The sequence below is a fragment of the Chenopodium quinoa genome, unplaced genomic scaffold (assembly GCF_001683475.1).
Source record: "Chenopodium quinoa cultivar QQ74 unplaced genomic scaffold, ASM168347v1, whole genome shotgun sequence".
Classification (NCBI taxonomy): Eukaryota; Viridiplantae; Streptophyta; class Magnoliopsida; order Caryophyllales; family Amaranthaceae; genus Chenopodium; species Chenopodium quinoa.
In genome coordinates this window covers 2,879,341-2,905,717 of record NW_018744290.1, presented here as the reverse complement: position 1 = coordinate 2,905,717, position 26,377 = coordinate 2,879,341, and the positions used below count along the sequence as shown (strand labels likewise).

The 26,377-nt window shown below is 35.3% G+C and overlaps 3 protein-coding genes across 3 annotated transcripts; all 3 read left to right on the top strand.

The window, feature by feature from the left end:
- Positions 1-821: 821 nt before the first annotated feature.
- Positions 822-1,404, top strand: LOC110695344. Its single transcript, XM_021872593.1, has 2 exons — positions 822-982; positions 1,128-1,404. The coding sequence occupies exons 1-2, from the start codon at positions 822-824 to the stop codon at positions 1,402-1,404; spliced, it is 438 nt and encodes a 145-aa protein (XP_021728285.1).
- A 1,881-nt stretch (positions 1,405-3,285) lies between these two features.
- Positions 3,286-4,434, top strand: LOC110695343. The gene has a single exon (XM_021872592.1). It carries the CDS (start codon positions 3,286-3,288, stop codon positions 4,432-4,434), a length of 1,149 nt encoding a protein of 382 aa, XP_021728284.1.
- A 7,242-nt stretch (positions 4,435-11,676) lies between these two features.
- Positions 11,677-25,680, top strand: LOC110695304 (ATP-dependent DNA helicase 2 subunit KU70-like). Its single transcript, XM_021872563.1, has 19 exons — positions 11,677-11,993; positions 12,074-12,151; positions 12,961-13,077; positions 14,062-14,176; positions 17,981-18,086; positions 18,203-18,320; positions 18,404-18,487; positions 18,569-18,627; positions 18,886-19,019; positions 19,114-19,157; positions 20,214-20,290; positions 20,443-20,590; positions 22,189-22,250; positions 22,647-22,707; positions 23,447-23,539; positions 23,640-23,760; positions 24,312-24,414; positions 24,956-25,127; positions 25,272-25,680. The coding sequence occupies exons 1-19, from the start codon at positions 11,919-11,921 to the stop codon at positions 25,383-25,385; spliced, it is 1,881 nt and encodes a 626-aa protein (XP_021728255.1). The 5' UTR covers positions 11,677-11,918; the 3' UTR covers positions 25,386-25,680.
- The last annotated feature ends 697 nt before the right edge of the window (positions 25,681-26,377 follow it).

The following is a 26,377-nucleotide window of genomic DNA, read 5'->3' as shown; positions in this document are numbered from 1 at the left end:
CAACAACTGAGTTTGATGTCGATGATAGTGGGGCAGTGAAATACAAGGGGAGATGGTGTATTCCTAAAGATGAAGATCTCAAAAGGAAGATTTTAGAAGAAGCTCACAACACCATGTACTCTGTACACCCGGGAGAAGATAAGCTCTATAAAGATCTTAAGCAACATTTTGGTGGCCGAACATGAAGCGTGAAGTAGCCGAGTTTGTGACAAAGTGCCTTACATGTAAGAAAGTGAAGATACAACATATGAGACCTGGAGGAAAACTGCAATCTTTAGATGTTCCAGGATGGAAGTGGGAGTCTATCTCTATGGATTTGGTGATGGTATTACCGCTTACAAGGGCAGCAAAGAATGCTACTTGGGACATAGTTGATCGTTTAACGAAGACGGCAAGATTCATAGCAATACAGGACACTTGGAATGTGAATCAGTTGGCAGATGCCTATGTGAAAAGAAATTGTGATGCTACATGGAGTTGTTAAAGATATCATTTCAGATAAAGATCCAAGATTTTTATCAAAGTTTTGGGAAACGTTTCAGCAAGCATTTGGTACTATCCTGAAGTTTAGCACAACGTTTCACCCTACTATAGATGAACAAACAGAGAGAACAATTCAGACCTTGGAGGACATGTTAAGAGCTTGTGTGATGGACTTTGGTAGATCATGGGACGAAAGATTATCTATGATTGAATTCTCATATGATAATAGCTATCATGCGAGCATAGGAATGGCACCTTATGAAGCGTTGTACGGAAGGAAGTGTAGAAGTCCCTTGTGTTGGAGTGATATTAGTGAGTCTTTAACTTTGGGGCCATAAATGATTGAAGAAACAATGAAGCAAGTTAGGATTATCCAGGCAAACATGAAGGCAGCTCAAGATCAACAAAAGTCATATGCAGACCATAATAGGAGAATAGTGGAATTTGAAGTCGGGGAAAAGGCTTTACTTAAGGTTTTACCTACCAAGGGAGTCATGCGGTTTAGTAGAAAAGGGAAGCCGAGTCCTAGATAAATTGTGCCATATGAGCTATTAAAAAGAGTTGGAGAGGTGGCATACCAACTAGCCTTACCCATAGAGTTAGCCAATGTTCATAATGTTTTTCATGTTTTGCAACTCCGAAAGTATGTTCATGATCCTACCCATGCATGTTATCCAACCTGAGACTATTGAGCTAGATGAGACCTTAACTTTTGAACAACGCCCTGTTAAGATTCTTGATACCAAAATGAGAAGTACTCGAAATAAGGCGGTAAAGTTAGTTAAAGTGCTATGGTCTAATCAGAATTTTGAAGAAGTAACATGGGAAGCTGAATATGATATGAAAAAGCGCTACCCAGAACTATTTGACAGGTACGCTGAGTTTCGAGGTCGAAAACTCTTAAAGGGGGGTAGAATGTAATACCAACTTATCTTTTGTCATCGTGTCAGCCTTGTTCAGAGAGCTAAGTAACTTTAAAGTTCGAGGATGAACTTTCGTTTTAGGAGGAGTAGATGTAATAAACCGAATTTTTTAGTAAATGAATTTCTAGTATTCGTTTTTTTTTTTAAAATTATTTTCAAATTTCTTATTTTCGTATTTAAAAATATATATATATATATATATTAAAAAAAAAAACTAATTTCAGTGTGTGATTCAATCCTATTCATTTGAAAACTAATTTTATCTAAAAATTTGAATTTTAATCTTATCATAGTTAGTTACATCAATCTATCTCAAACCTCAATTTCACCCAAATTCCACCTTATAAATTGTCTTAATTGTGAGAAGGGGGAAGGGCACAAAAACAACTACTCTGCTTCCTCTTCCACCCTTCAACTCCATTAATTTAATTGTAAGCCAAATTGATAGGTAAGAGAGCTCATTTAATTCATAATTCCTTCTTTATTTAGATGACTTTAACTAGTCAATTAAGCTTCAATATTACGACTAGTAATCTTTAATTAACACCTTTCATTGTTAAACCCGTAACTACGTTGACGAACCCGACCTTTTGGCACTCAAATTGAATTTGTTGCTTGTCTCCATTATTATATCTCAATATTAGACCACCATAGCTTCAACTCATACTGTCAATTATTATCATCATCATCACCGTTGCTGCGTTAGTATATTTTCCCTTTTGAAGTTATACCAAATTCACCAAACCGTAATGCTCTTATCCTATTTCTTTCAAAAGAAAAAAAAAGGTGGAAAACAAGTTATTATCGTTTGTGATTTAAGGGTAATAGTACCATATATGGTGGTGGAATTTCATACTTTGTATTGAAATTTGAAAGCATTTGATGATTTTAAAGGATAAGTTGACTTTAATAAAAATAGGAAAGGAAGACTACCAATATTGGTTACAGGTGTTCTTTTGGTTTTGTTTTCTTAAAAAAAAAAAAAAAAAAAAAAAGTTATATATATCTTTCATAATCTATACGTAAGCAAGTTGGAGGAAACGAGTTGTAATTAGTATGTCATGTAGAATGACTATGTTCTAATAATACTGAAATTGAAATATTGATACTTGGGATTAAATTGATTTGTGCAATACTTGTGTGCAATGTGATCGGACAATTTAATCTATTAAAATGTACATTGAAATTAAGAAGGGAAATGGACCCCGAGAGGGTGAAGAACAGGTTGCCCACTAGTAGTTATGGTTGCTACTAGTTGGTTTAAATTAACGTATATTGTTGTTTAGTCTTCCTCTTAATCAATGGGTATTAGTGTGGGGTGTGCACACTAGGGACATTCTGTTTTATTTTATGGCCATTTGGGGGTTACGCACGACCCTCTGTAAAGTAGGTGGTGACAGGGACTAGTCCCGGCTTACTGGTGTTCTATTTCCCTTTCTTAATAATAAGTAATAAAAGTGTTATGTGACAATTTGGTATTAGTTTAGTATTATAATGTCTATGTAACTGTATTATGTATAAAATGTTTTCGAACTAAAATTATTTATTTTACGGGATGGAGTTGGAATTACTCAGTTTATCTAATTTTGGGAGTTTTCTCTCCTTTTTTTTTCTAATTTATTTTGCAGGTTGGTGAGAGGGTACTCGGTTATATGTGAGGAGACGTTAGAATAATCATGTAGCTAAGACAATCTAGTTTACTTCCGAACTTATTTATTTTCCTTTTATTTACTTTATTTAAAATGTTTTACAGTTTGGATGAAATGACTATTTTATTTTGCCGCCACTTAGACCACTTAGTTTATTAAATGGTATCTTGTTTTGCTTTGCATTTGTTTTCTACGGAAAACAAGTGTAGCAGTAACACTCCCGAGGTTTGATGGTTGGGTTTTTGAAAGTTAAAAAGGTTACTCTTATTGTTTTAAACGACTTGAATTTTGGGGGTGTTACACTGAAGATGAGCCATCATCTTCAGGAGAAAACGATTGAAGAATTGCAAATTTTGTTTGACAAACAAGAAGATCCTGATAGGCTAAACGATATCATGAAAATAATTTTTGAGAAAGAGATTGCTTCTGATTATGAATTAGAGGAGAATAACTATATTACCTTGGAGGAAGATTTATATCAACAAATGGGATTAATGAAGTTAGATGATCTAGACTTTCTACCTTTAGAAGTTGTCCAACAAAAGATTGTAAACAAACTAGGTAAAAGGGTAATGGATAATAACGATGTTGGAGAAGAAATTAGTAATGAAAATATTAATGTAAACAATGTTATCAAAAGACCTAGGTATCAAGGAGAGAAGTTGCACATGACCAAGACACATACCCGGTTTAGTGTCAAGGTCATGTTTAACCAAATACCTAAACAAGAAGAAGTAACTCTTGAACCTATAAGTCAAACTGGTTATAAGCTTAGATTAGATGGTGTAAGGGATAGACAAGATATTTTAGATCAGTGGAAAAAGAGCATGAGTAGTGTACTCAATTTAAACACTGAATGGACTTCTAGAAATTTCTTAAACTATATTGAACATAGTTTTTATGGTTGTTTAGAAGATTGGTATGATGGTATAGATAAAGAAGTCAAAACTAGTGAATCCCCTACTAGAATGTTTAGACAGTTATGCCAATACATTGAGTTAGAATTCATTGATCCTAGAGCTGATCTTAATGAAAAACGAATGGAATATCAAAGAAAGTTAAGTAATTTGTCCATTTGTAATATGAAATATGTCGAGAACTACATTATGGAGTTTGAAACTTATTATTATAAAATTGGTGAAAACGAAACGAACCTTGGAATGTTTTATGACAAATTACCAAGTCCTCTAAATGAAGAAATCAGTGAAAAATATCAAGAGTGGAAGGAAAAATATATAGCTAGGGATGCCCTAGGTAACCGAATTGCTTCTTTAAGAAAGTGGATTGAAAAGAAATGTAGAGAAGTTGCAGGAACTCAACAAATGAAGAGACAATTTCTTACTTGTTGGGATTTCCCAAATAACTATAGATGTGAATGAAGGAATTATAACAAGAGAAAACATTATAAGAAGAATAAATTTGATAGATCAAGAGGAGAAACCTATAAGAAGAAGTATTATAAGCATAATTATAGAAAACCTAGTAGATTCTTCAGAAAGGCAACATATTGTCCAGAGAAAAAGAAGACATGTAAGTGTTGGTGTTGTGGAGAACTAGGACATATGCTAATGAATGTAAGAAAGTTAATCATAAACTAATGGAAGCCTTAGGTAGTTGGGATTACATAGAAATAGTGATAGGCCGTCGTCGAGCCTACCAAAGATAAATCTCATTAACTAATAGCAAAGATAAGAAAGGGTCGAACCCAAGATAGGCGTTGAATCAACCACCGAGATACTATGTTCAAATAAGCTAAATGAAGTCGAAATTGGTTTGGTTTTAAGTAACTTCTACTAGTTCAATTCAACTAAAAGCTAAGAGGAGACTAACAATATTAAGAGGAATCTAGGGCATGGGTTACACCACTCAACTTCATCACAAATCACAATTAACATGCATCAATCAAGGTAAATTAGGGGATAAATTAGGGGAAGTCATCTAAAGCACCCAACTACTCTCTCAAGCTAGATAGATTACTTGAATCATGAATACAACTTACTCTCGTGGTTACAAAGCATTAAGCAAGTGTTAAAGCATGATCACGATGACATAAACATTCCCTTGACTGGAAATTCTTATTCTCATGGCATTTCAAGTCAATTAAGCATAAGGGAGCTAACTCAAGTTCATCTCTCGATCCTTCGTTGAGAAAGCTTGGATAAATAGTCCTAACATTGGCCAAATGCAAGAACTAACAATGAAACCACTTAAGCTCAACTAATTAACACCCCAAAATCACCAAATTATTACATGCAACAAGTTATTAGTGACTACATTGAGGGTTTTACCTAAACCCTAGAAAATTAGACTACTTACAATCCATGGAAGTTAAAGCAATTAAAGATTTCAAGCAACTCATGAATAGATTCAAACTAAGATTTAAGCTAATTAACAATCTAAGCATACAAGAATTAAGCAAGTAATTAGCAATTAAAGTAGAGAAGATAGACGAAAAGAGTGAGAAATAGTTACTAGAAGCTTCAAACTTGAATAACAATGGTGGAACTTGTCTTCTACAATGATTGAATTGAAATTTCCAAGATTGAGAACTAAGAACTAAGCAATGATTTGAGAGTTTTTGATGTTCTAAATTACAAACTAAGAGAAAGGACTCTAGGAAATTGAATATCCGTACAAAAAGAACCCCCAAAACTATTTTATAACCCCCCATTACATAGTAAACTCCGCAAAAGAAAAGTCGTAGGATCTATCGGGCGCGGCCTCTCCAAGGCCTGGAGAGGCCGCTCCATGACTTGGAGAGGCCACTCCAAACTGGGAGAAATTGGGGAAGAATGTTTAGTAGCAGGGTGGAGAGGGCTCTCCAAAAAGGTGGAGAGGTCGCACACCTATGTTGGAGAGGCCTCTCCGCATTCTTCTTTCAAATCTGCCAAAAGAGGCAGGAAGTTCAGCATCGAGGTGGAGGGGGCTTTCCAAATAGGTGGAGAGGTCGCGTCCTATGTTGGAAAGGCCTCTCCCCACAAATTTTCTTGAATCTTCCAAGGGAGGCAGGAACTTTTGCATCAAGGTGGAGAGGTCTCTCCATGTGGAGAGGCCGCGCACCTATCAAGAGAGGACGATCCTCCTAATTTTTTCATTTTGCAAAATTGAGGCAGGAACTTTTGGTGGAGCTTGGAGAGGCCTCTCCACTGACTAGGAGAGGCTGCGCCACTGCACATCTATCTTTATTCTTGACTTGGCTCCTTTACCTTGGCTTCTTTCCATCACCTTCTTACTTCCAACCTCGGTTTATCGTCCTAGGACTTCAATTGGTCGTCTTTAGAACTAAACACTCAACAAAAATACTAACAACCCGAGAAGCAAAGGATACATAGAAAATGCATGAAAATAGGGTAAAAGTGAACCAAAGCACCAATCTATCAAGAAATGAAGGTTCAAAAACACCCTAAAATCATATCAAATAACAAGTTATCAAATGGCGGGAGATGAGGCTTTAGACTTAGCTTTGAGTAATAATAAAGGAATAATAGAAATAATTGAGGAAGAAAATGAGTATAATGAAGAACCTAAATACAGTGAATTTGAAGATGAAAATTATGAAGAAATAAATAATATGATGGAAGGAGAAGTATTAGAAAACTTTGAATCAGATGATGAAGATGATAAAAGTAAAATGACTATAGGTCAACTAAAAAGAGCTAGTATTCAATTGAAGATAAAGACTTAGATCAAATGAACAAGGAAAGCTGGAATTTCCCTCAAATTACTAAAGAGAAAATATTTAAAACTTCTTTCTTTAAAACTAAAACTAAATATGTATGTGAAGAAATAGAAGGAAGTATAGTAATCGAAGATTGTGAAAAGAAAGCAGCAGAAATTAATATCACAAACTAGAAAAGCATTAAGAACCATAAAGAAAAAGGAAATTATAGTTATATTTGTATTGGTGCAGTATAAGTATACATAACTCCTTTACAGGATTTTGGTAAAAAAAATTTAAGCTTTGTTTGTGATGTTAGACATAAAGAGTTGTATGAACAGATTATTAGTGGTATCACATGTAGCTTAACTCAGGGAACTGTAAGTTATATATGTGAACCAAGATATTATGTGAGCTTAGAAGATTCATATGCTCCAAGGTTTCTAGCAATCAAGTTATTAACTGATGGAGTAAACATGCATAAAGGAATTCGACCTATACAATTAAGATGGAAGGTAGTCTATAAGTTGGTCAACACTTTAAATTCATCTTTCAAGAAGCAAATAGTAGATGCCCTGAAATATGAGCAAGAAAGGGGTCCTAAGAAGAAGATTGTCCCTATAAAGGTAAATCCTAATGAAATAGAAATTGAAAAAACTTGGGGAAGAATTCTTCATGAATCCTGCAATGAAAAATAGATCAATTAAATTATTAATTGATGAATCAGGATTGCTTCATATTGGGATAACTATAAAACCTAAAATGCAGAGCAGTATGAGTCTTTGAACACCAAGTCTAAATAGACAAAATTCAACTATAATAAAGATGAAAAAACAAACAAATGAAAACCCAAAAGAGGATGAAGAAGAAATATTAGCTTTAATAAAGAAGCTAAATGAAAAATATGAAATTAAGAAAGCCTTAAAACAACCATCAAGACATAGTGTTGATATTGGTTCATGTTCTAATTTAGAGATAAATGAGGATCCAAATAATCCTATTTTTTAAAAAAGAAAAGTAATTGGATATAAGCCTAAAACTGTGAGTGAACCAGTATATGAAGATGAAGTTAATATGCAAATAGAAGCCTATAATGAAATATCAAGTACTAATCCTAATAGCATTTATATTCTAATTGATATATGCATGAAAGATTATAATAAATATAAATTATGTGCATATATTGATAGTGGTTGTTCTACATGTTTTGGAAAAAGGTCATTATTTCCAGATTTCTTGTGGAAAAAGGCTAAAAATCCTATGCAGGTAAGAATTGTTAATAATAGTGTTATGATGCATACGGAAATAATAGAAGAATTACCAATAGAAATTGGAGGTGTTCAATGTGTTATTCCTATTTTATGGGCACTGATCAGCCTAGTCATGATATGATAATAGGAAATAACTTTCAAAGATTATACTCTCCATGCACTCTAACTATTGATCAAATTATCTTAACTATTAATGGCCATTCTGTTCTTATACAGAAAATAACTAAAGGTTATACTCATCAGACTATGGAATTTACGTGCAGCCAGCATAGTGATAGGGTTACACCTACACAACGAGAGGTTGCACTTAGAATTTCTGAGTGTGATTCATCATTAATAGATCAGATAAGTAAGCAACAAGAAAAATTATGTGAAAAATTATATTCAACAAATCCATTAGAACATTGGGAAAAGGATAAGGCATTTGCTAAGATAACTCTAACAAATCCTAAAAAGATTATTATAGTAAGACAAATGGTTTATACCTACCAAGATATATTGGAATTTGATGAACAAATAAAAGAATTGTTGAATAAAAAGTTAATTAGGAATAGCAAGAATCCTCATAATAGTCCAGCATTCATGGTAAGGAACCATGCAGAAGAAAAAAAAAGGTAAAGTTAGAATGATCATTAATTATAAACAGCTAAATGACAATACTGTTTTTGATGGCTATTGCATTCCTAATAAAACTGTGTTATTTAATAGAATACAAGGAGCCACATGGTTTTCTAAGATGGATTATAAGAGTGGTTACTTGCAAATTAAAATGGAAGAATAAAGCATTCCATTAATTGCATTTAGTGCTCCTCAAGGGCATTATGAATGGTAGTGATGCCTTTTGGATTAAAAAATGCTCCACAAATATTCCAGTGAAGAATGGATATTATTTTTAGAGAACTTAATCATTGTTTTTTGGGTTACATGATGATATTCTAATATTCTCAAAAGATTTAGAACAACATAAGAATGATCTTAAATCGGTAACTCAAAAATGTGCTGAGCATGGTATAATCCTTGGAAAAAGATAAATGTGTTTATGCTAAACAAGAAATTGAGTTTCTAGGATTAGAAATTATAGCATGACGAATAATATTGCAAAAACATATTCTGGAAAAAATTGAAAAATTCCGAGATAAAATTGAAGATAGAACACAACTAGAAAGATTTCTAAGATGTTTAACCTATGCTTCTAATTTTATAGAGAATCTTGCTCTATTAAGGAAACCATTACAACAAAAACTCAAGAAAGAAATAACTTGGAACTGGAAGGAAAGTGATTCCAAAATTGTTCGAGATTTAAAAGCTATGTGTAAAGAGCTTCCTGTACTAACACTACCTACTAATGAAGATGATGTAATCCTTGAAACATATGCTAGTAATGAGCACTTGAGTATTGTGTTAAAAATCAAAGAAGGAGAAAGACTTTGTAGATATATCAGTGGAAGTTTTAATAAAGTTGAGTTAAACTATCCTACAATGCAAAAGGAAATTCTTGCAGTCATTAGAGGGATTGAGAAGTTCTTAATCTTCTTAGCCCCTAAACAGTTCTTAATAAGAACAGATTACAAAGGCATACTTGGTTTTGTTAAAAAGAATTTGTCTAATATGCAAGCGTAAGGGAGACTCCTGCGTTGGCAATTATGGCTTAACTAATTTTCGTTTATTGTTGAACATATTCAGGGATCAAAGAATTTTTGGCAAACAACTTGACCAGAGAATTAGCTAATGTCGAAAAAGCTCAAGGCAACACAAAGACCTCCTGCACACCAACTTCAAAAGATGGATGCAGAGAGGAAAACTCTCATTAATGAAACGGAAAAAGCAATGGAGCGGGTTTCACCCTCCAGTTGGGCCTTAATGCAAGGCTTGATCATTTTAGCAAAACAACGATCACGAGATGGTTTAATCAAGGGTTGCCATCGATCAATCTAAAGACTATTGATGTTTGAATTAACAGTCATGTTATATCAACTCATCCTTGATATACAAAATATAATACTCAATAAAATAAGAGATAACGATTTCAGAACATGGTACGAGCTAGTAGTAACAAGATCCAGTTGATTCTTTGATGTTTGAGACCTATGGGGAGAAAGAGTAGAGTTTCCTACTAACTCTAAAGTAGCATCATTACGCATCAATCCATATCTACCCGGGACACTCCATTCATTTGGATACATTAAAAAGCCTGAGATTACGGAATGGTATATGCCTTTCATGATTTCCCTACTCCTAATGACTCATTCTTTTCAAAGCTTACGAAAGTTCCAGCAATATGCATTCAATAAAGTCCAAAAGTTTTGTGATGACAAAAAAGAAAATCTTCAGCTAGAAGCAAGGGTGCAATGTGCGAACATTGAAGTTGTAGAAGGAAAAGTCAGGCCGCCTCATTATTTGATAATGTTTGGGAATGTGGCATTTAGTACTCAAGATCCCATACTAGTTCGTTAGAAGATTGTTAAAAATCCTACTAAAGCTAGAGCACTGGGATTTTTCTACATTTCACAATATCTCAATGATTTTATAAAAAGAAAAGAAAATCCTCATGTTATATTTCATGTTGGTAATACAACAATTAAGGCACCAAACGAGATGAGAGAATATTTAGTAGATGGCATAAACAATACTGAGTCAATCTGCAAATATTTAGAAGATGTTGAAAGTGGGAAGTTTCTATCATTTGAAGGCCATGAGTATCTGTTTGAAGCTTTCATGACATGGGATGAATCATATGCAGCCAAATGTGTTGTAGACCTTGGCATAGAAGAAAAGAATCCTATGTATGTCCATTATGAAGATATCAAAGATAGTGAAGGTGGCCTACAAGACATGATTTTGGACGAGATAATGGATTCCTGAGCCCACAAAAATAATCATGCAAGCTACTGTAGCCACGTTTTTATCTTCTGTATTTCTTTTGTAAATTATCTTTGTAAAAAGCAGTGGTTCTTATGAACTTGCTGAGTCATGAGTGTCGGTAGAAGATAAGAATCCTTTGCTATATAAAGGATGGTAGAGCAAGAAGTGAAGGCAGAGTTGGAAGAGTTAGCTAGAGAATTCCTCTGGAAGCATTAAAGAGTCCTCTAGAGAAAATACTCACCTTAAGATACAAATTAGTTCTCCATCTCTCTTAAAGTAGAGAAACTCTAGTTCAGTTCATGTTTATTTAAGCTTTCAGCTTGTGTTTTATAAGATATGAGTGTTGTAATCTTTCCTTATTAAATAAAAAGTTTTCTTTCAAGAGGGAACGTTATCCTCTCGAACCATATATCTCAAATGATTACTTATCTAGTTAAAAGCTCATCAGTAACACAATATAACTTGTTTAAGAGGAGATTATGGTCTAAGGTAGGAAACGAATTAGATCTGTGCTGAGTTTGATCTAAGGAAGACAGGGTTGGGGTTAGCTACCTTGGTAAAGCCGGAAGCTGAAGAACGCCGGAGGTTCTATTGCCAACTAAGTTCAGGTATTGGTCAAAACTTTCTTAGTAAACAGTTATTATTGCAAAGCATGGTGGGTATTACACTTGAAAAAGGATTCATTATGGTATATAAGTAGTAGATTAGTGATAATTAGTACTATAAAAGTGAATTCGTATTAATTAAACGCTAAAAACCATGTTATCAGTACTGGAAAAATTACTGTCTTAATAATATATAGCTTGTCTTTGTCAATATTATTATTGTCATTTGCCATTTAGAAATTATCATAAAAGTACAAAAGTTGGAAAACGGAGCGTCAAGGTGGACGTTACAAAATCACGACAAAAAGCCTTATACTCCACTAAGAAGTAGAGTATAGACCTCCATTTATAATTCCTCTTCTCCACTCCCGAAGAACTCGCCCTCTCTTCCCAAAAACCAAAAGCAAAAACAAAAACCCTCCAAAAATTTGAGTTTGTAAGTTAGAGTTTAACACCAAGCTCAATCAATGTCAACATTGGATTTAGACCCTGACGAAGTTTTCGCCGACGATGAAGACGATCTCCACTCTAATTCTCTTCTGGTCTTTTTTCTACTTTTTTTTACACAATTTTATCAACTGTTGATTATTTTTGTGTTAATTGGGGTTTTCTGAGTTTGTAGGAGAGAGAATCAAGCAAAGAGTATGTGGTTTACGTTGTTGACGCTTCTCCCAAAATGTTCTCCACTTCTTGTCCTTCTGTAAGTTTTTCTTCATTATTATAGTATTACTGTAATTACTTACTGTAGGCAATTTGTTGAATATTAATTGAAATTAAGCTCAGTTATCGTATTTATATATTAGTGCATGTGTTGTTTGGCCAATTTTCTCGATTTTTCTTTGGAAGTTAAATTTGCTCGAATTACTATAACTGATAATATATACTCCCTCCGTTCCCGGGTATAGTAAATGATTCGAACTTCTAGAAACGGAGGGCAACGGATCAGTCTTTTACTCCCATCTAGAAAGATATTCTTGATTATTGGAGTAGTACTCAGTACCCATTGATATAAGAAAAAGTTAATCATACGGGGTCTTTTTAGATTTGTCTTTCATTTTTAATAATATAAATTTATTATATCAATGCTCAAAGATGTGTCTATGTTACTTGGACTTGGGTGCCCATGTCTGACATGGGTATGTGTCCAAGTATTCGACTCGCCTGTTTTGTGAAAAAGTTCCTTGATTTTGAACTAAAATGAAGGGTCCAACATGGGCACTCAAGGTGAAATGAAGAATATGAATAACATAGGATGTGAATGTGAAGTTGTACAGGAACAGCTTTTTGAGACTTAAAATTGGAAGAGTAATTTTTAATTTTGGGCTATTAAAATGTCTATCATCTAAACAGAAAGGAAGAAGATTAGGATGCATGGAAATGTTTTGAACTAGTGTGTACCATGGCTTTATCTATCTACAGTGTGTGACAGTCTAAATTGACCATGCATCATTTTAACAGATGACTGACTGAATTCATTTTTGTTGGCATAACCATTTTTTTTCCTCGCAGGAAGATAAAAAAGATCATACTCATTTTCAAATGGCTATCAGCTGTATCTCCGAGTCCTTGAAGATTCGTATTATTAGTAGTTCCTATGATGAGATCGCAATTTGTTTTTACAACACTGTAAGTCATTCTCCAATGTTTAGTTAGATCTGTTGAGTGTTGACCCATAGTTCTACCATGAGTTATATCTTTGGAACTATTGTTACCATATAATTTAAATTATTGCAGTGTTTGTCCCGATAGTTTGCGTATTCATTTTCATGCTTCACTGGATATTGTCTTGAATGTAGCTGATGCATTTGGCACAGCTTGTCTAACTCACATGAGTCAATTGAAGTTCCAAAAAAGATTGAGACTTGCATCTGTACATTCTTGTGACATGTTGCTAACTAGCTAAACTTTCCAAAAAAGATTGGGACTTGCACCTCCATATGCTGTAGTTGGTTGCTCATTGAAATAAAAAATGTGACTGATATTGACCCCTGCAATCCTTCAATTTGTCAGAGATAAGATTATACTGCTGGCCTGTTGCCTTGTAACCCTCAACCTGCAACTCTTGCAAGGAGCGAAAGAGTTAGGGACTGTAATAGGAGATTTTAGAGAAAGGTTATTTTGAATTTTTAAGTGTGCATCAAGGCCATTTTGGATTTGTTCTTTTTTTTGTTTTTGTTTATTATGCCCTGCATCGTGTTATGAAATCCATTAATCTTTGTAAAAGGAATTTTCGGATGTTTTGATACTTTCTGAAATCTAAGTGTATTCTTTGGAAATATCACAAGTAGAGGGAAGAATAATATGGTTCTGGTCTAGTAGAGAAATAACTAGGGCTATTGAAATGCTAATATCTGCCATCTACTTTATGAATTGATATGTCTTTTTCAGTAATAACTTTATGTGAATCATATCAAAATTGCTGTTGCTTGCTAGTGGTTCATCTGTGTTTTCTGTTTACTCCAGTCTTTTCAATTATATACTATGTGTTTTGTGGTCATTTTTGAGTTTGATTAGCAAGAATTGAATGAGTTCTATGTGCTTCAATATAAACTATGCTTTAATATCTGGATTTTTTTTGTTTTTTTTTTTTCCGATTGTCATCATTTGCAGCGAGAAAAGAAGAATTTGCAGGATATAAGTGGTGTTTTTGTATTTACAGTTGCCGGTGAAGATGGTCTTGGCAGGCCAACTGCCAGGCTAATAAAAGAATTTGATCAAATTGAGGGTAAAGCCATTTTTTTTTATTCGATTTGACACGCCGTAACTCTAATAATCTTATGGTTTTCATTTATACATTGTTCTCCACTTTTTCTCAATTTACAATCAATCAATCAAAGCCTTAATTCCATAAGTGGGGTTGGCTACATGAACCAAAATTGATTATTTCGTGTAGTCATTCACAAAAATCTTCCTCCTCCATCCCTTACGATCTAATGCTTCATCCTCATGCAAATCCATATAGTTCATATCCTTCCTAACTCCTTTCAACCAAGTCATTTTTGGTCCCCTCTCTCTAGTTTAACCCCTCCATGGTTCCACTCTTCCACTATTCGAACCGGTGCACCCTCGGGTCACCGTCTTACATGCCCAAACCAATGCATACGATTTTCCCTTAGTTTGTCTGCAATGCCTGCCACACCTACTTTCTTGCAAACAACCTCATTTCTGATTCTATCTCTTAGACTGTTACTCCACATCCACCTTAACATGTGCATTTTTGTAACCTCCATTTTTTATTGATGTGCTCTTTTTTAGAAGCCTAACATTCTGTACCATAGCAACATTGGTCTTATGGCAGTAGAATTTTTCCTTCAACTGTAAAAGAATGCTTCGATCACATAACACTTCCGTGGCCGCTGCTCTCCATTTAAGCCACCCCTACTTAGTCTTGTGGGCCACGTCTTGATCAATGTCACCATTTTTCTGGATGATCAATGTCACTCATGGTCAATTCCTTTCCATCCAAACTCACCACTTCATCACTTGTCCCCCGGTACTTAACAAAACGACATACCAAATATTCAGTCTTACTCCGACTTAACTTAAACCCTCTAGATTCCAACCTTTGCCTCCATTGCTCCAACTTACCGTTAACCCTATCTTTAGTTTCATCCACCAAAACGATATCATCCGCAAACAACATACACCATGGAACCTCATCTTGAATTGGTGTAGTTACTTCATCTGGAACCGTTGCAAAAAGAAAAGGGCTTAATGCAGACCCTTGATGCAATCCAATTGTGATAGGGAAATCTTTTGTCAACCCTCCACATGTCCTCACATGACACATCCTGAGACATATCCTTAACTAGGTCCACATACCTTTGGGAGATACCTTTCTTCAACATTGCCCACCAAAGTACCTCTCTTGACACCTTGTCATATGCCTTCTCCAAATTAATAAAGACCATATGAAGATCCTTCTTCTTTACCCGATAAAACTCCATCATTTGTCTTATCAAATGGATTGCTTCCATAGTAGATCTCCCATGCGTAAAACGAAATTGGTTATTCGAAATGCGTGCATGCCCTCAACCTATGTTCAATCACTCGTTCCCACAACTTCATAGTGTGACTCATAAGCTTGATCCTTCGATAGTTAGAACAATCTTGAACGTCTCCTTTGTTTTTATAAACGGGGACCAAGGTGCTCTTCCTCCAATCTTGCGGGATCCTCATAGCCCTCCATATCTTGTTAAAGAGGTCTGTTAACCAATCAATACCAATCTTACTCAAACACCTCCTCACCTCTATCGGTGTACGAGCAGGGCCAACCGTCTTTTTAGGCTACATCTTCTTCAGTGCAATCTCCATATCTACTCTTCTAATCTTCTGCACATACTCTATGTTGATTTCTTTATCACTCACGGAGGTATCTCCTATCACAACTCCATTACTTCAATTAAGCAATTCATCGAAGTACCCCTTCCACATGTCCTTGATGTCCTCCTCTTGTAGTAGGACAATTTAGTTCTTATCGTTGACATACTTTACCATGCCAATATCCTTCCTTGCCTCTTGTTTTCTCTTTGCCATCTTATAAATGATCTTTTCTCCCTCCTTGGAGTCGAGCTTTTCATAAACCTCCTAATAAGCCTTCTCTTTTGCTTGTCGAACGGCTGCCTTTGCCTTACTCTTAGCCTCCTTTTACGCTGTAAAGGTTTCGTCACTCCTACATTTTCCCAAGGCTTGATAGCATTCCCTTTTTTGCTTAATTACTGCTTTCACCTCTTCATTCCACCATGAAGTATCTTTTTGCGTCAAAGTTCTTCCCCTTGATTCCCCTAAGACCTCTTTGGTCACTCTCAGGAACATTCATTCGTAACCAAGTCATGTCTGGATCCATCTCTCCATCCCAATCCGCCTCCTTGCTGTATAATTACAAGAAGACAAAAATTATGAGAAGAGAATCAGCTATTATATGTTCATGTTGCAATTGTCAAATTCATTGTCCTAGGTCTGAAGAAACTTGGGCCTTCTAGTGTGACCTTCTCTACCATTTCAAGTATTTAGTGTGCCTAATATATTGGACAGTTTGTGAAGGGTTCTTTGTTTGAAAGTGATTTTATCTTAGATATTCTGTAGAATTACTTAATGTTAAAACTATTCTTTTTCTTTGCTCTCTTTGGTGCTTCTCCCTAGTGGTAGTCTGGTAGTGTTGTCAAGCCTGTTGGAATGAATTGTTTTGGTACTGTGTGTGCTATCGGTTAGGACTTCGGAGGCTTGTTGGTTCGTCACTAGAAGTGGAGGCTATTTCTTCAATTTGAGCATTCATCTAAGAAGTTTATCTAGGGGCTTGTGGGATATTTTGACCTGCTGGTTTTGTTCCCTGTCAACTCTTATGTGCCAGTTCTTCTTTCCGTATTAAACATAGAAGGAAAAGTGTTTCTTTGGCAACATGAAGATGGAAGGTTATTACCCTAGAGAAATGGATGAGAAATTAAAGATAAGCAATGCCCTCTTGACCACAATTATTCGGGGGATTAAAATTTGTGCGTCTAAAGACTCTGGACAACACTTCATGGTTAAGAAAGATTTGATGTGTTTGGGACACTTTTGCTGTAAAATGAAAATAAGTTTTGGCATTGTCTAGTCTTACTCCTATACTCCCCCCGTTTCGTAATAATCGCAACACTTTCCTTTTACATCTGTTTCATAATAATTGCAACACTACCTTATTTGGTAAAGGACCACTACTATTTTATTATTTCTCTCTCCCACTATCCCCACTTACACTACTTTTTTATTATTTCTCTTTCCTATTAACAATTAAAAATATCCCCACTGACTATACTTTATATTATAAAATTCACTTTTTGGTCCCCACGCTATAATTTTCCTCAAACTTTGTGCAATACCTACAGTTGCGATTATTACAAAATAGAGGGAGTATCTTTTTGTTTGCCCTATTTGCTTTTTGCACATTTTCTAGTGCAATATTGTAATTAAAATATTTCAAGCTATGTATTACAAAAAAATGTAAGTTGCATATTTGGAAACTAAAAATCGAGACAAATTTACGAAGATTCTACATGACTATGTATTGAAGTAATAAAGTATTAGATTCCGTAAGCATTTGAATCTCTTTTGAATCTTCAAAGATTCCAAATAGGATAATCAAATATAAACCGAGAAAGTATATGATTTTGGTCCACTTAGGGATTAGTTACTATTTTCTTTGCGTTTTAGGCATATCCACATGTCAAAGTTAACTATCACTTGGATAATAATCATAATAAATGTAATATGTTTATCAAGCATCTTTCAGTATCTGTGCCTTTACTTTGTTGTTATATGTATGGAAGGAAGTATAAAGGTGCACATAGAGGGATCTAGAGATGTAGGAAACGGGGGAAATACGGCTGAATTGGACAAAAATGAAAGCCTGAGGGAGTGAAATATGTGGGATGGATAGATGTAGAGTGACATAGTTGCTTTTGCTTATGAATGTATTGCAATTAAATAGTTGGGGGCCTATATGAATGTGATCAACATGTTTGCCTCACGTGGTTTTTTTTTGTTCATTCAGAGTCCTTCATGAAAAACATAGGAAGCCAACATGGCATTGTGTCTGGATCACGAGAGAACTCCCTCTACAATGCCCTTTGGGTTGCTCAAGCGCTTCTACGCAAAGGGTAATATCATCTACTGAACAGTTTGTTGTCATTGTTGTTCTATGCCCTTCATTACAGTACAGTATGTGAAACCTGTATCTCTTGAACTGAAAATATGACCAAAGGGTTCTCTTCAGATCTACAAAGACAGCTGAAAAACGTATGCTTCTGTTTACAAATGAGGATGATCCATTTGGGACTTTGAAGGGAGTAACAAAGCTAGGCATGAAAAGGACTACTTTGCAACGAGCTAAAGTAAAATCCTCAGGATCTATTGAGCAACTCTTTTGCTGGGCTGAGATGTCGCTCTTATTTGATACTGTTTTGCATATTTTCAGGATGCACAAGATCTTGGTATCTCAATTGAACTTCTTCCCCTGAGTAATCCTGATAGAGACTTCAACATGTCCCTTTTCTATGCTGTATGTGAATGTCTTCCCTTATATTGTTCTCCATTTGCTTCTTTGATTCATATAAATACCTGAAAACCACTGCCGGCTTAGGACATGCTTGGATTGGAGGGTGATGCTCTAGCTGAATTCGTTCCCTCATCTATAGAGAGGTTTGAGATCAAAATTTTTTCCTGGTTTTCTTGCACATTCTTTGTGATCTATGGGCATAGTATTGCAGTAAAGCCTTTTTTTTTTTTTTTTCCCTTGTGTGTGTGTGTTTGTGTGTGTGTGTTACCTTAGAAGAAATTATGTAAGGAAGGTTTGTTCCCCTCTCGTATTCTTGTAAATAATTTGCTGAGATTGTGAGATTAGTTTTCTGTATATCATAACACAGATGGCGTAATTCTCATGTATTTATGAAAATACAGATTGCAAGACATGAAGGACCAGCTGAGAAAGCGTATGTTCAAGAAACGCAGATATAGAACATATACACTGTCAATTGCGAATGGTGTATCTATACAAATGAGTGCATATGCTCTACTTCGTCCTACTGTTCCAGGTTTTTGTCAACCTAATTTTTAATTATTCTCTGTAAACTTTTACCTCAACCTATTTGTTAGCCCCTAATATGATCCCTTGCTTTGGTTTTCTAGGAAATATTACTTGGCTGGATTCTACGACCAATCTTCCTCTCAAGGTTGTTTTTGCTATCCTATAACTATGTCTTTTCTTGGCTTTTAGCATGTTTAAAATTCAACATCTATTTTTTTAGCTGTTTGTTGTCATGTTACATGCAATGGTCAACAACTCATGGAACTCATGAGCTTCGTTGTAAGATAGGAATATAGGATCGAGGGTGGAATAATAGAATGCCTATCAGCATAAATGTTTTATAGCATCGCTATCTTTCAACATTTTTATATTTTGAGGGGGTTGGGGTGAGGGATGAGGATGGGGAGGGGTGGATCCTGTTGTGGGGCGGAGGGAGGGGGGTGGGTGGGGGGAGGAGGAGATTGGTGTTAGATAAGGAAAAGAGTATATATTAGCAGTAATGGAGTGAATACAAGCAAGAGGGCAAAATGTCTTATGATGAAATGAAAAATCACAAGAAATTCCAAATCTCTTAGACATGAAATCTGCAACTTTAAAAGCCTCAGCCAACATTAAAGTGAAAACTGAGAAGATATGTGTATGGGCCCTTTCTTATCTATAAATCGGTCTCTCCGGTGAAAGATTGGATTGAAAACTGGGGGATGTTTAATAATGTTCAAGTTATAATAAGCTAATGTTTTTATTTTTATTTTTTATGTCAACTAGAGATTTAAGTTGTATTTTTTTGTATTGTATGATTCAGTGGCTTGACTACCTTGGTTAATTGAGCATGTGATTGCCAAATGTAGGTGACTAATGTGAGGCAACATGCGAGTAAAAGAAAACATTAATTTCGGAGTCATTTCACTTTAAAGTTTAGGTCCAATTATAAAGGAAGTTGGGATTTATCTTCTTTATCTTTAGAATATTTTTAATTATTATTGAAAGTGGTCTTCTTCTCTTCTTTTTGTTGGGTCCTTTTTAAGTTCAAAATTTGCTCAAGTAAATGTTGTTGTAAGGACGTCCAAATGCCATCCTCATATAAACTTTAAAAATTGAAGTTTGTAAACTGCTGTATTGATCCTGGAAAAATATAGGGGGTTTTAAATCCTTGTCACAGGAATCCATAGTGTTTACTAATTTGTATATTGACTTTGTGCAGACTGAAAGGTCCTTAATATGTGCCGATACTGGTGCACTTATACAAGAAGCTCCCAAGCAGTTTCAAGCTTATAGGGAGTAAGTTTGTATTTGATTAAATGGTCCAAAATATATACCTGTTAATAGTTTTTGCCTGGTCCTTTATAATATAAAACCAATTCTGTAGTTTAGTAAGTTTATTCTTTCAGATTCTTATAATTTGTACTATATTGATTAAATGTGCCCTGCAGTCAAGAAATAAAGTTTTCCAGGGAGGAGATATCACAGATTAAAAGAGTCTCTTTAACACAACTTTGCCTTCTTGGCTTCAAGCCATTGAGTTGCTTGAAGGATCATCATAATCTGAAGCCGTCAACGTTTTTGTTTCCAACTGATGAGGTAACTTGATATACTTGCAGTATATGTTGATCATTGATCTTTCCGGCTGCACATATAATCATACAATCCTACTCATCCACAAACTCCATTTAAAACAACAATATTAATTACCTACACTTTAACATATGAACATATAAATCACAACAATGCATGCTAGAAAATACAGAGCCAATATAGAGCACCGGCCAATATTGTAACATCTCTTGCATAGAGAAGTTTGGTCTTGTTTTGACTTTTATCAAAAAATTTGAGCTAGCTTCAAGGCTTAAGATTAACTCGGGATGTAATGATATTCTGTTACTCTTGCTTTATCTTCTTGGCAAGTTGTGTCATTCAGTCTCTTAACTTACCTTTGGGTCTGTGTAGGAGGACTTGGATTAATAAAATTTGAGTTTCATTTGGGAAAGTCTTAAGATAGTAGCTTTACTTTCCATTAGAGACCAGATCAGACTTAACCAGTCTCGTCTCTTTGGTCATCTCCCCCCCCCCCCCTAACTCTTTATTTAGGCTTGTTCACCGTTGTGGCAACTGGCAAGTTGGCCACTTAATGTGGAGGCTAATGTTTCAATACCTCCAAATTTTAAGCAATTTGCTTTTGACACATGGAGGATAACTATTGGGGGCTGAACCATTTTTTATTCATTATTAATAAAAGAGGAGGGAGAATGTTTGGTGGGGTATACAAAATGTAGGAGAAAGGAATTGTTGAGCAGGCCTAGTTTTGGGAAGCAACCAATGATTTTGGAAGGAGAATGGAGCAAAGGAGACATAATTGTTAGGCAACCCAGCATTGTGGATTTGTGAAGCTTTGAGAGATATATGTTTTGGTTGGACAGAAAAAAAAGAGTAGAAAGATTGTTTGGCAGTTGAAACTATGTCTGTAAGCCCAAATAAACAAGTGGTCAAATCTTGGCCGTATCTCTTTGCTCTCTGGCTTTAAGCATGGTGCTTAATATGTACTGCAGTATCTGACTTTCAGCTGTGGAAGAATTGGTGTCTGGTTCAAGGTTATTCTTATCCTTTTTTGGATTATATTGTGCAGTGTCAGACAAAAGCTATTCTCTTTCCCTTTAATTTGTTATGCAAGATCCTGATGGGTGGGCGTTTTACACCTCAATGTTAGAATTTTGTTTGTGAGGTCTCCTTCATACACATCTATGGCAAAATGATGAACACAGAAAGAAAAGGAGGGCTTTGTGCTATGGATTAACATAGCTTGAGCTTCATGAATGGCAGAAAATAGGAAGAAGATGGTAAATTTGATTAATAAACTGAATTACAGCACTTTTGTATGATAATTCCACTTTCGAGAGGTGGATTCTCTCCTAATTTAGCCTTCTAAAGCTAACCCAAAACATTCAACAATATTCCGCATGATTATCTCTCTCTAATTAGCTCTATTTATAGAGCATTTCCGTAACAAACAAACTAACTTCTCCTTCAAGCTACTAACAACTCCCTCAATTGCACCTCTTCCCTAACATCAGCTCATTGCATTCTGTTACTCTCATCTACTTAGTTTTTTGTTGGTCTTTTTCAAATTCTTGTTTCTCGAAATTCTTTGAGGAAACATCATATATTATGTGTATGCTTTGTAGGATACAATTGGCAGCACTAAGATCTTCATCGCGTTGCATAGATCTATGTTGCGGCTTAGACGGTTAGTAGCCTAATCTTTGATCTTTGTGCAATCAACTTGTAGCAACCATGCATAGACCACCTCGACTGAGGTAGATTTGACACAACTTGTCGACGATTATGAGATTAAGGCTAGCGACAAATCCACATTTTGGTGACCTGTCATGTGTAGAATTGCCAGGTTTTGATATTTACACATGTTTTCCTGAAGTAATGCATCTAACTATTTGCTAGGTATATGAAGTTCCAATGTAAGTTTTATATAGATAAGACTAGTATAGATATTTGTGAAAGACATGCAGAGAGTGCATTTTCCAAAAGCAAATGTTTGTAAAAGTCAAATATAATAAGTATCAATGTTGCTTCTGTAGCTTTCTGGCTTATTATAGCTTTTCAGTCTTTAGTCTTCATGATGCAGCTTTGCAGTTGCATACTTTGGCAGTTCAACACATCCTCAATTGGTTGCGCTCATTGCTCAAGTAAGTTTTATTCATTTGTATTGTTTCAAATTTCTTTTTAAAGTTAGATTCCAGATTTACATGGTTATCTGATATAATATTTTTCTTAGTTCCCAAGGTATGAGAATTTCAAAACCCTAGTTCTAAGACACTATTAAATCAGGAGGGAATTCCTTGTTACCTGCTTTAATAGGATCTGACCCTTTTATGGTTCTGCTCAAATTTGCAGGGTAGAGGGTTTTCTGAGGTTAAAGGGACCTTTACATTAATTTTTAATTTTTTTTTTTTTTTTTTTGTTGGATTTGCTCATTTCTGAAATATATATAGTGGTGTCTGGTTGGATCATTTCAGTGTGAAATCGTTGTACATTATGCATTTATACTTCTAAACAAATGGAGAATAAGAGAGTGAAGTCTTAAAGGCAGATATTATATCATCAGTGTATAGAGAAATATAGCTTCATGTTTTCTTCAGAGCACATCTTCCAGACCAAAGCCACAGTAGTTAACTATGATGCTACCTAACTAGCTTATGCTAAAATTTATAAAGTTTATTGTGAAGCTGGATTATACAACTTAAATTTACGTCTATCTGGATTCTCAATTTCTATCCTCTTTTAGCATTCATTTACACTCCCCTCCCCAAGGCAAAAAAAAAAAAAAAAAAGAAAATGAAAAAAAACCCGCATTCCCTCTATCATTTTTGCATGCCATGAAACAAACTCAGTGCTGGTTTGATTTTCTTTTCTTGCTGAATGCAGGATGAGGTAATTACTGCACGTGGTCAGGTCGAGCCTCCTGGAATGCATATGATTTACCTACCATATTGTGATGATATACGAAACCCTGAAGAGGCAAGGAATAATTTTTGTAGATTAATTTGTAGGTATATAAGCCAATTTCTCAATTTTCTGCTAAATTGATCTTTGGGAAACGTTCTTCAATCTTTTGCAGCTTCATATGGATGTCACTTTTACGACCCCTCGTGCATCAAATGAAGATATTCAGAAGGCTGTAACCCTTATGAACCGTGTAAATTTAGGAGATTTTACAGTATGCCAGTTTCCTAATCCTGGTAATCCTGGTAACTGTGTTCTTATTTGATGGTCACTTGGGAGTTAGGGCTCCAGCAATAGAAAATAGTTACAAAGAATAACAATGCTGTTTTAATATTTAGTAGTTTTAAACTGCATAAACTTAGGAGTTAATGCAGGTGATATTCCCATTATATAGGTGACGCAGAAATTGTCTCAATTTATTCAAGCATGTGAATGATAAGAAACACTTAATCACTTAGCTTCCTAGTTTATGGCAGTGAGTGAGTTGTATTGATAGAGGATATACAATTGGCTATATTGTCTTAGTTTACATTCTATTATTGTTCATAGAGTTCGATGTTTCTTAGTCAGTTATTCTATAGATTTGTGTTGCATCACAATTTTTTCATCTAAAATCATCATCTCTTAGCACTAACCAAATCTTGTTGCAAAAATTGTGTATGCTGCAGGGAATATCCCTACTACGATTTTGCCATATGTTGGCTATCACATTTATTCTTCCATTTAAATTTTTTTTTGCTCTGGCTTCTAGTAAAAGGCTCTCAAAATATGAGGTTTATTTTCTTAGCCTTGCAGAAGCACTATGCAGTATTACAGGCCTTGGCTCTGGAAGAAGATGAAATACCAGAAATCAAGGACGAAACCCTTCCTGATGAAGAAGGCATGGCCAGGTAGTGTGCTAAACTAATTTGGTTTCTAGCTTATGCAACTAACTTGATTTCTTCAGCGGCTCTTCACACCTAATTGCCAGACTCCCTTATTTTTAAAATTCATGAGAAGTTAATATTTGAAAACTACGCAGACTTTAGTCATCCCACTATGAGTTTGTTTTTTCTTATGCATCAGTGAATAATCATGCATGGTCAACATATTGGCTCATAACCATGAGGTTGTGGGATCAATCCCCACTAGAGGCAACTTGGAGGTGGGGATTCCCTTACTTCCCCCCCTCCCACTCCCAAGGGGCCTTGCCCGTGTACCCGGGCTGAGTTGACCAGTGCGAGGCTCAAGTCCGGTAGGGCGCATTCTCCTCATAAACCGAGACATTCCTATTAGGAAAATCAATATGAAATGGAAGGAGTGTTATCTACAAAGATTCAAACTTTTTTTTTGGTTATTCCCAAATAGAAGTGGACCGAGGCCACAGAGCCTTAATTATTGTTTTTCGTTTGTGATTTATAACCTGAATCTGCTGTGTTATATCCCCGACAGGCCTGGTGTTGTTAATGCAATAGAAGAATTTAAGTTGTCTGTCTACGGAGATAAGTATGAAGAAGGAGAGAGTATTGTTTCTGAAGCTTCCAGAAAACGGAAAGCTATCGCTGAAAAGGCAGTACAAGAGTCTGCTAACTATGACTGGGATGATCTTGCTGATAATGGAAAGGTTAGATCTTAATTTGAAACCCTCTTGCTCATCATAATGCTCTGCAGTATGTTCACTTTCTTAGATGATCTTTGCTTCTTTTTGTTCCCATTTTTTCGTCTCTTACTCTCGATTTCCTGCTTGCTTCTGTTTTCTGTGTGGCAGTTGAAAGATTTAACAGTGGCAGAGCTAAAATATTACCTCTCAGCCCACAAACTTCCTGTTACTGGAAAGAAGGAAGCTCTCATTAGTAGGATCTTGACTCACATGAAAAAATGAATCTGGCATTCACAGATTTATTCTGAGGAGAAATTAGCTAGGATTTTGACTCATTTGGTGGTTTACAGGTGTCTGTAGACAGAGGGCAAATTTTACAATACCAACATCACTGCCTCTTGGGCTCTTACCATGCTTGTAGAGGTATAATGCTGTATGCCATCCTTTTCAACTCTATTTTTTGAACATTTTGGTGTTAATCTTGAATGATTGGATGCCAAACACGTCGATGGTTTGATGTTGTACAGGATAAACAATCTGCTTAATATTGGTTTAAGTTGTTTCTTGTTACTACGTATTCATCGTTGTATTTTCTGCCTCTCTGATTTTGTTTGTGTTCATTTGCACTAAAAGGAGCTTTGCAAAATCTGAACTTATTTAGTTGTATATTCGTGAGGTCGCTATATGCCTTCAATTACTGCAGAGATGCAGAGTCTTGTACGGTGCTATATGCCTTCAATTACTGCACGAGATGCAGTGATGCACTGTCTTGTATGGCAGACAGACGAATAGACGATAGTAAAGGCAGCATCATCTCTTTTTTATTTTTAACTGGATAGGTTGTGTCTTAGGTAACTGTAACCTGAGTGCATATTATGCTCTGTTTTTTTTTTTTTTTTTTTTTTAAAAATTCTTTTGTTATCTTATTTTTCTTTTAACTTCATCTGCCACTTTCCTGAAGATTCTTCAAAAGGTTCTCTTTCTTTTTTCCACTCTTTTAAGATCTCTAAGAATCTCTCTGTTTGTCAGTTATCAATCTTTGTCTCGTTAAATCCCGTTTAATAAACTTAACAATGGCAGCATCATTTTCTGTCGTGGTATCTTTTTTTGGGTGTTTTTTTGACTATAGGTATATTTTGTCTGATAGTTGAGGGAGGTATGGAGATAAAGGATTATCAAACCCGATAATCCAAATTATTTAATGATAAAGTAGGTTTAAATGTATCTGCGTAAAATCGACCTACATATGGTACTCAAAAGTGGGACAGAAGATT

What these genes read in the sequence shown, in the direction of transcription:
- LOC110695344 (XM_021872593.1), top strand. Translation starts at nt 822, where the DNA reads ATGATTGAAGAAACAATGAAGCAAGTTAGGATTATCCAGGCAAACATG. An exon ending in CCTACCAAGGGAGTCATGCG is followed by an intron (nt 983 to 1,127) that starts GTTTAGTAGAAA and finishes CAACTCCGAAAG; the next exon opens with TATGTTCATGATCCTACCCA.
- LOC110695343 (XM_021872592.1), top strand. Translation starts at nt 3,286, where the DNA reads ATGGTTGGGTTTTTGAAAGTTAAAAAGGTTACTCTTATTGTTTTAAAC.
- LOC110695304 (XM_021872563.1), top strand. Translation starts at nt 11,919, where the DNA reads ATGTCAACATTGGATTTAGACCCTGACGAAGTTTTCGCCGACGATGAA. An exon ending in CAATTTGTTTTTACAACACT is followed by an intron (nt 13,078 to 14,061) that starts GTAAGTCATTCT and finishes CATCATTTGCAG; the next exon opens with CGAGAAAAGAAGAATTTGCA. An exon ending in ACATGTCCCTTTTCTATGCT is followed by an intron (nt 18,488 to 18,568) that starts GTATGTGAATGT and finishes CTGCCGGCTTAG; the next exon opens with GACATGCTTGGATTGGAGGG.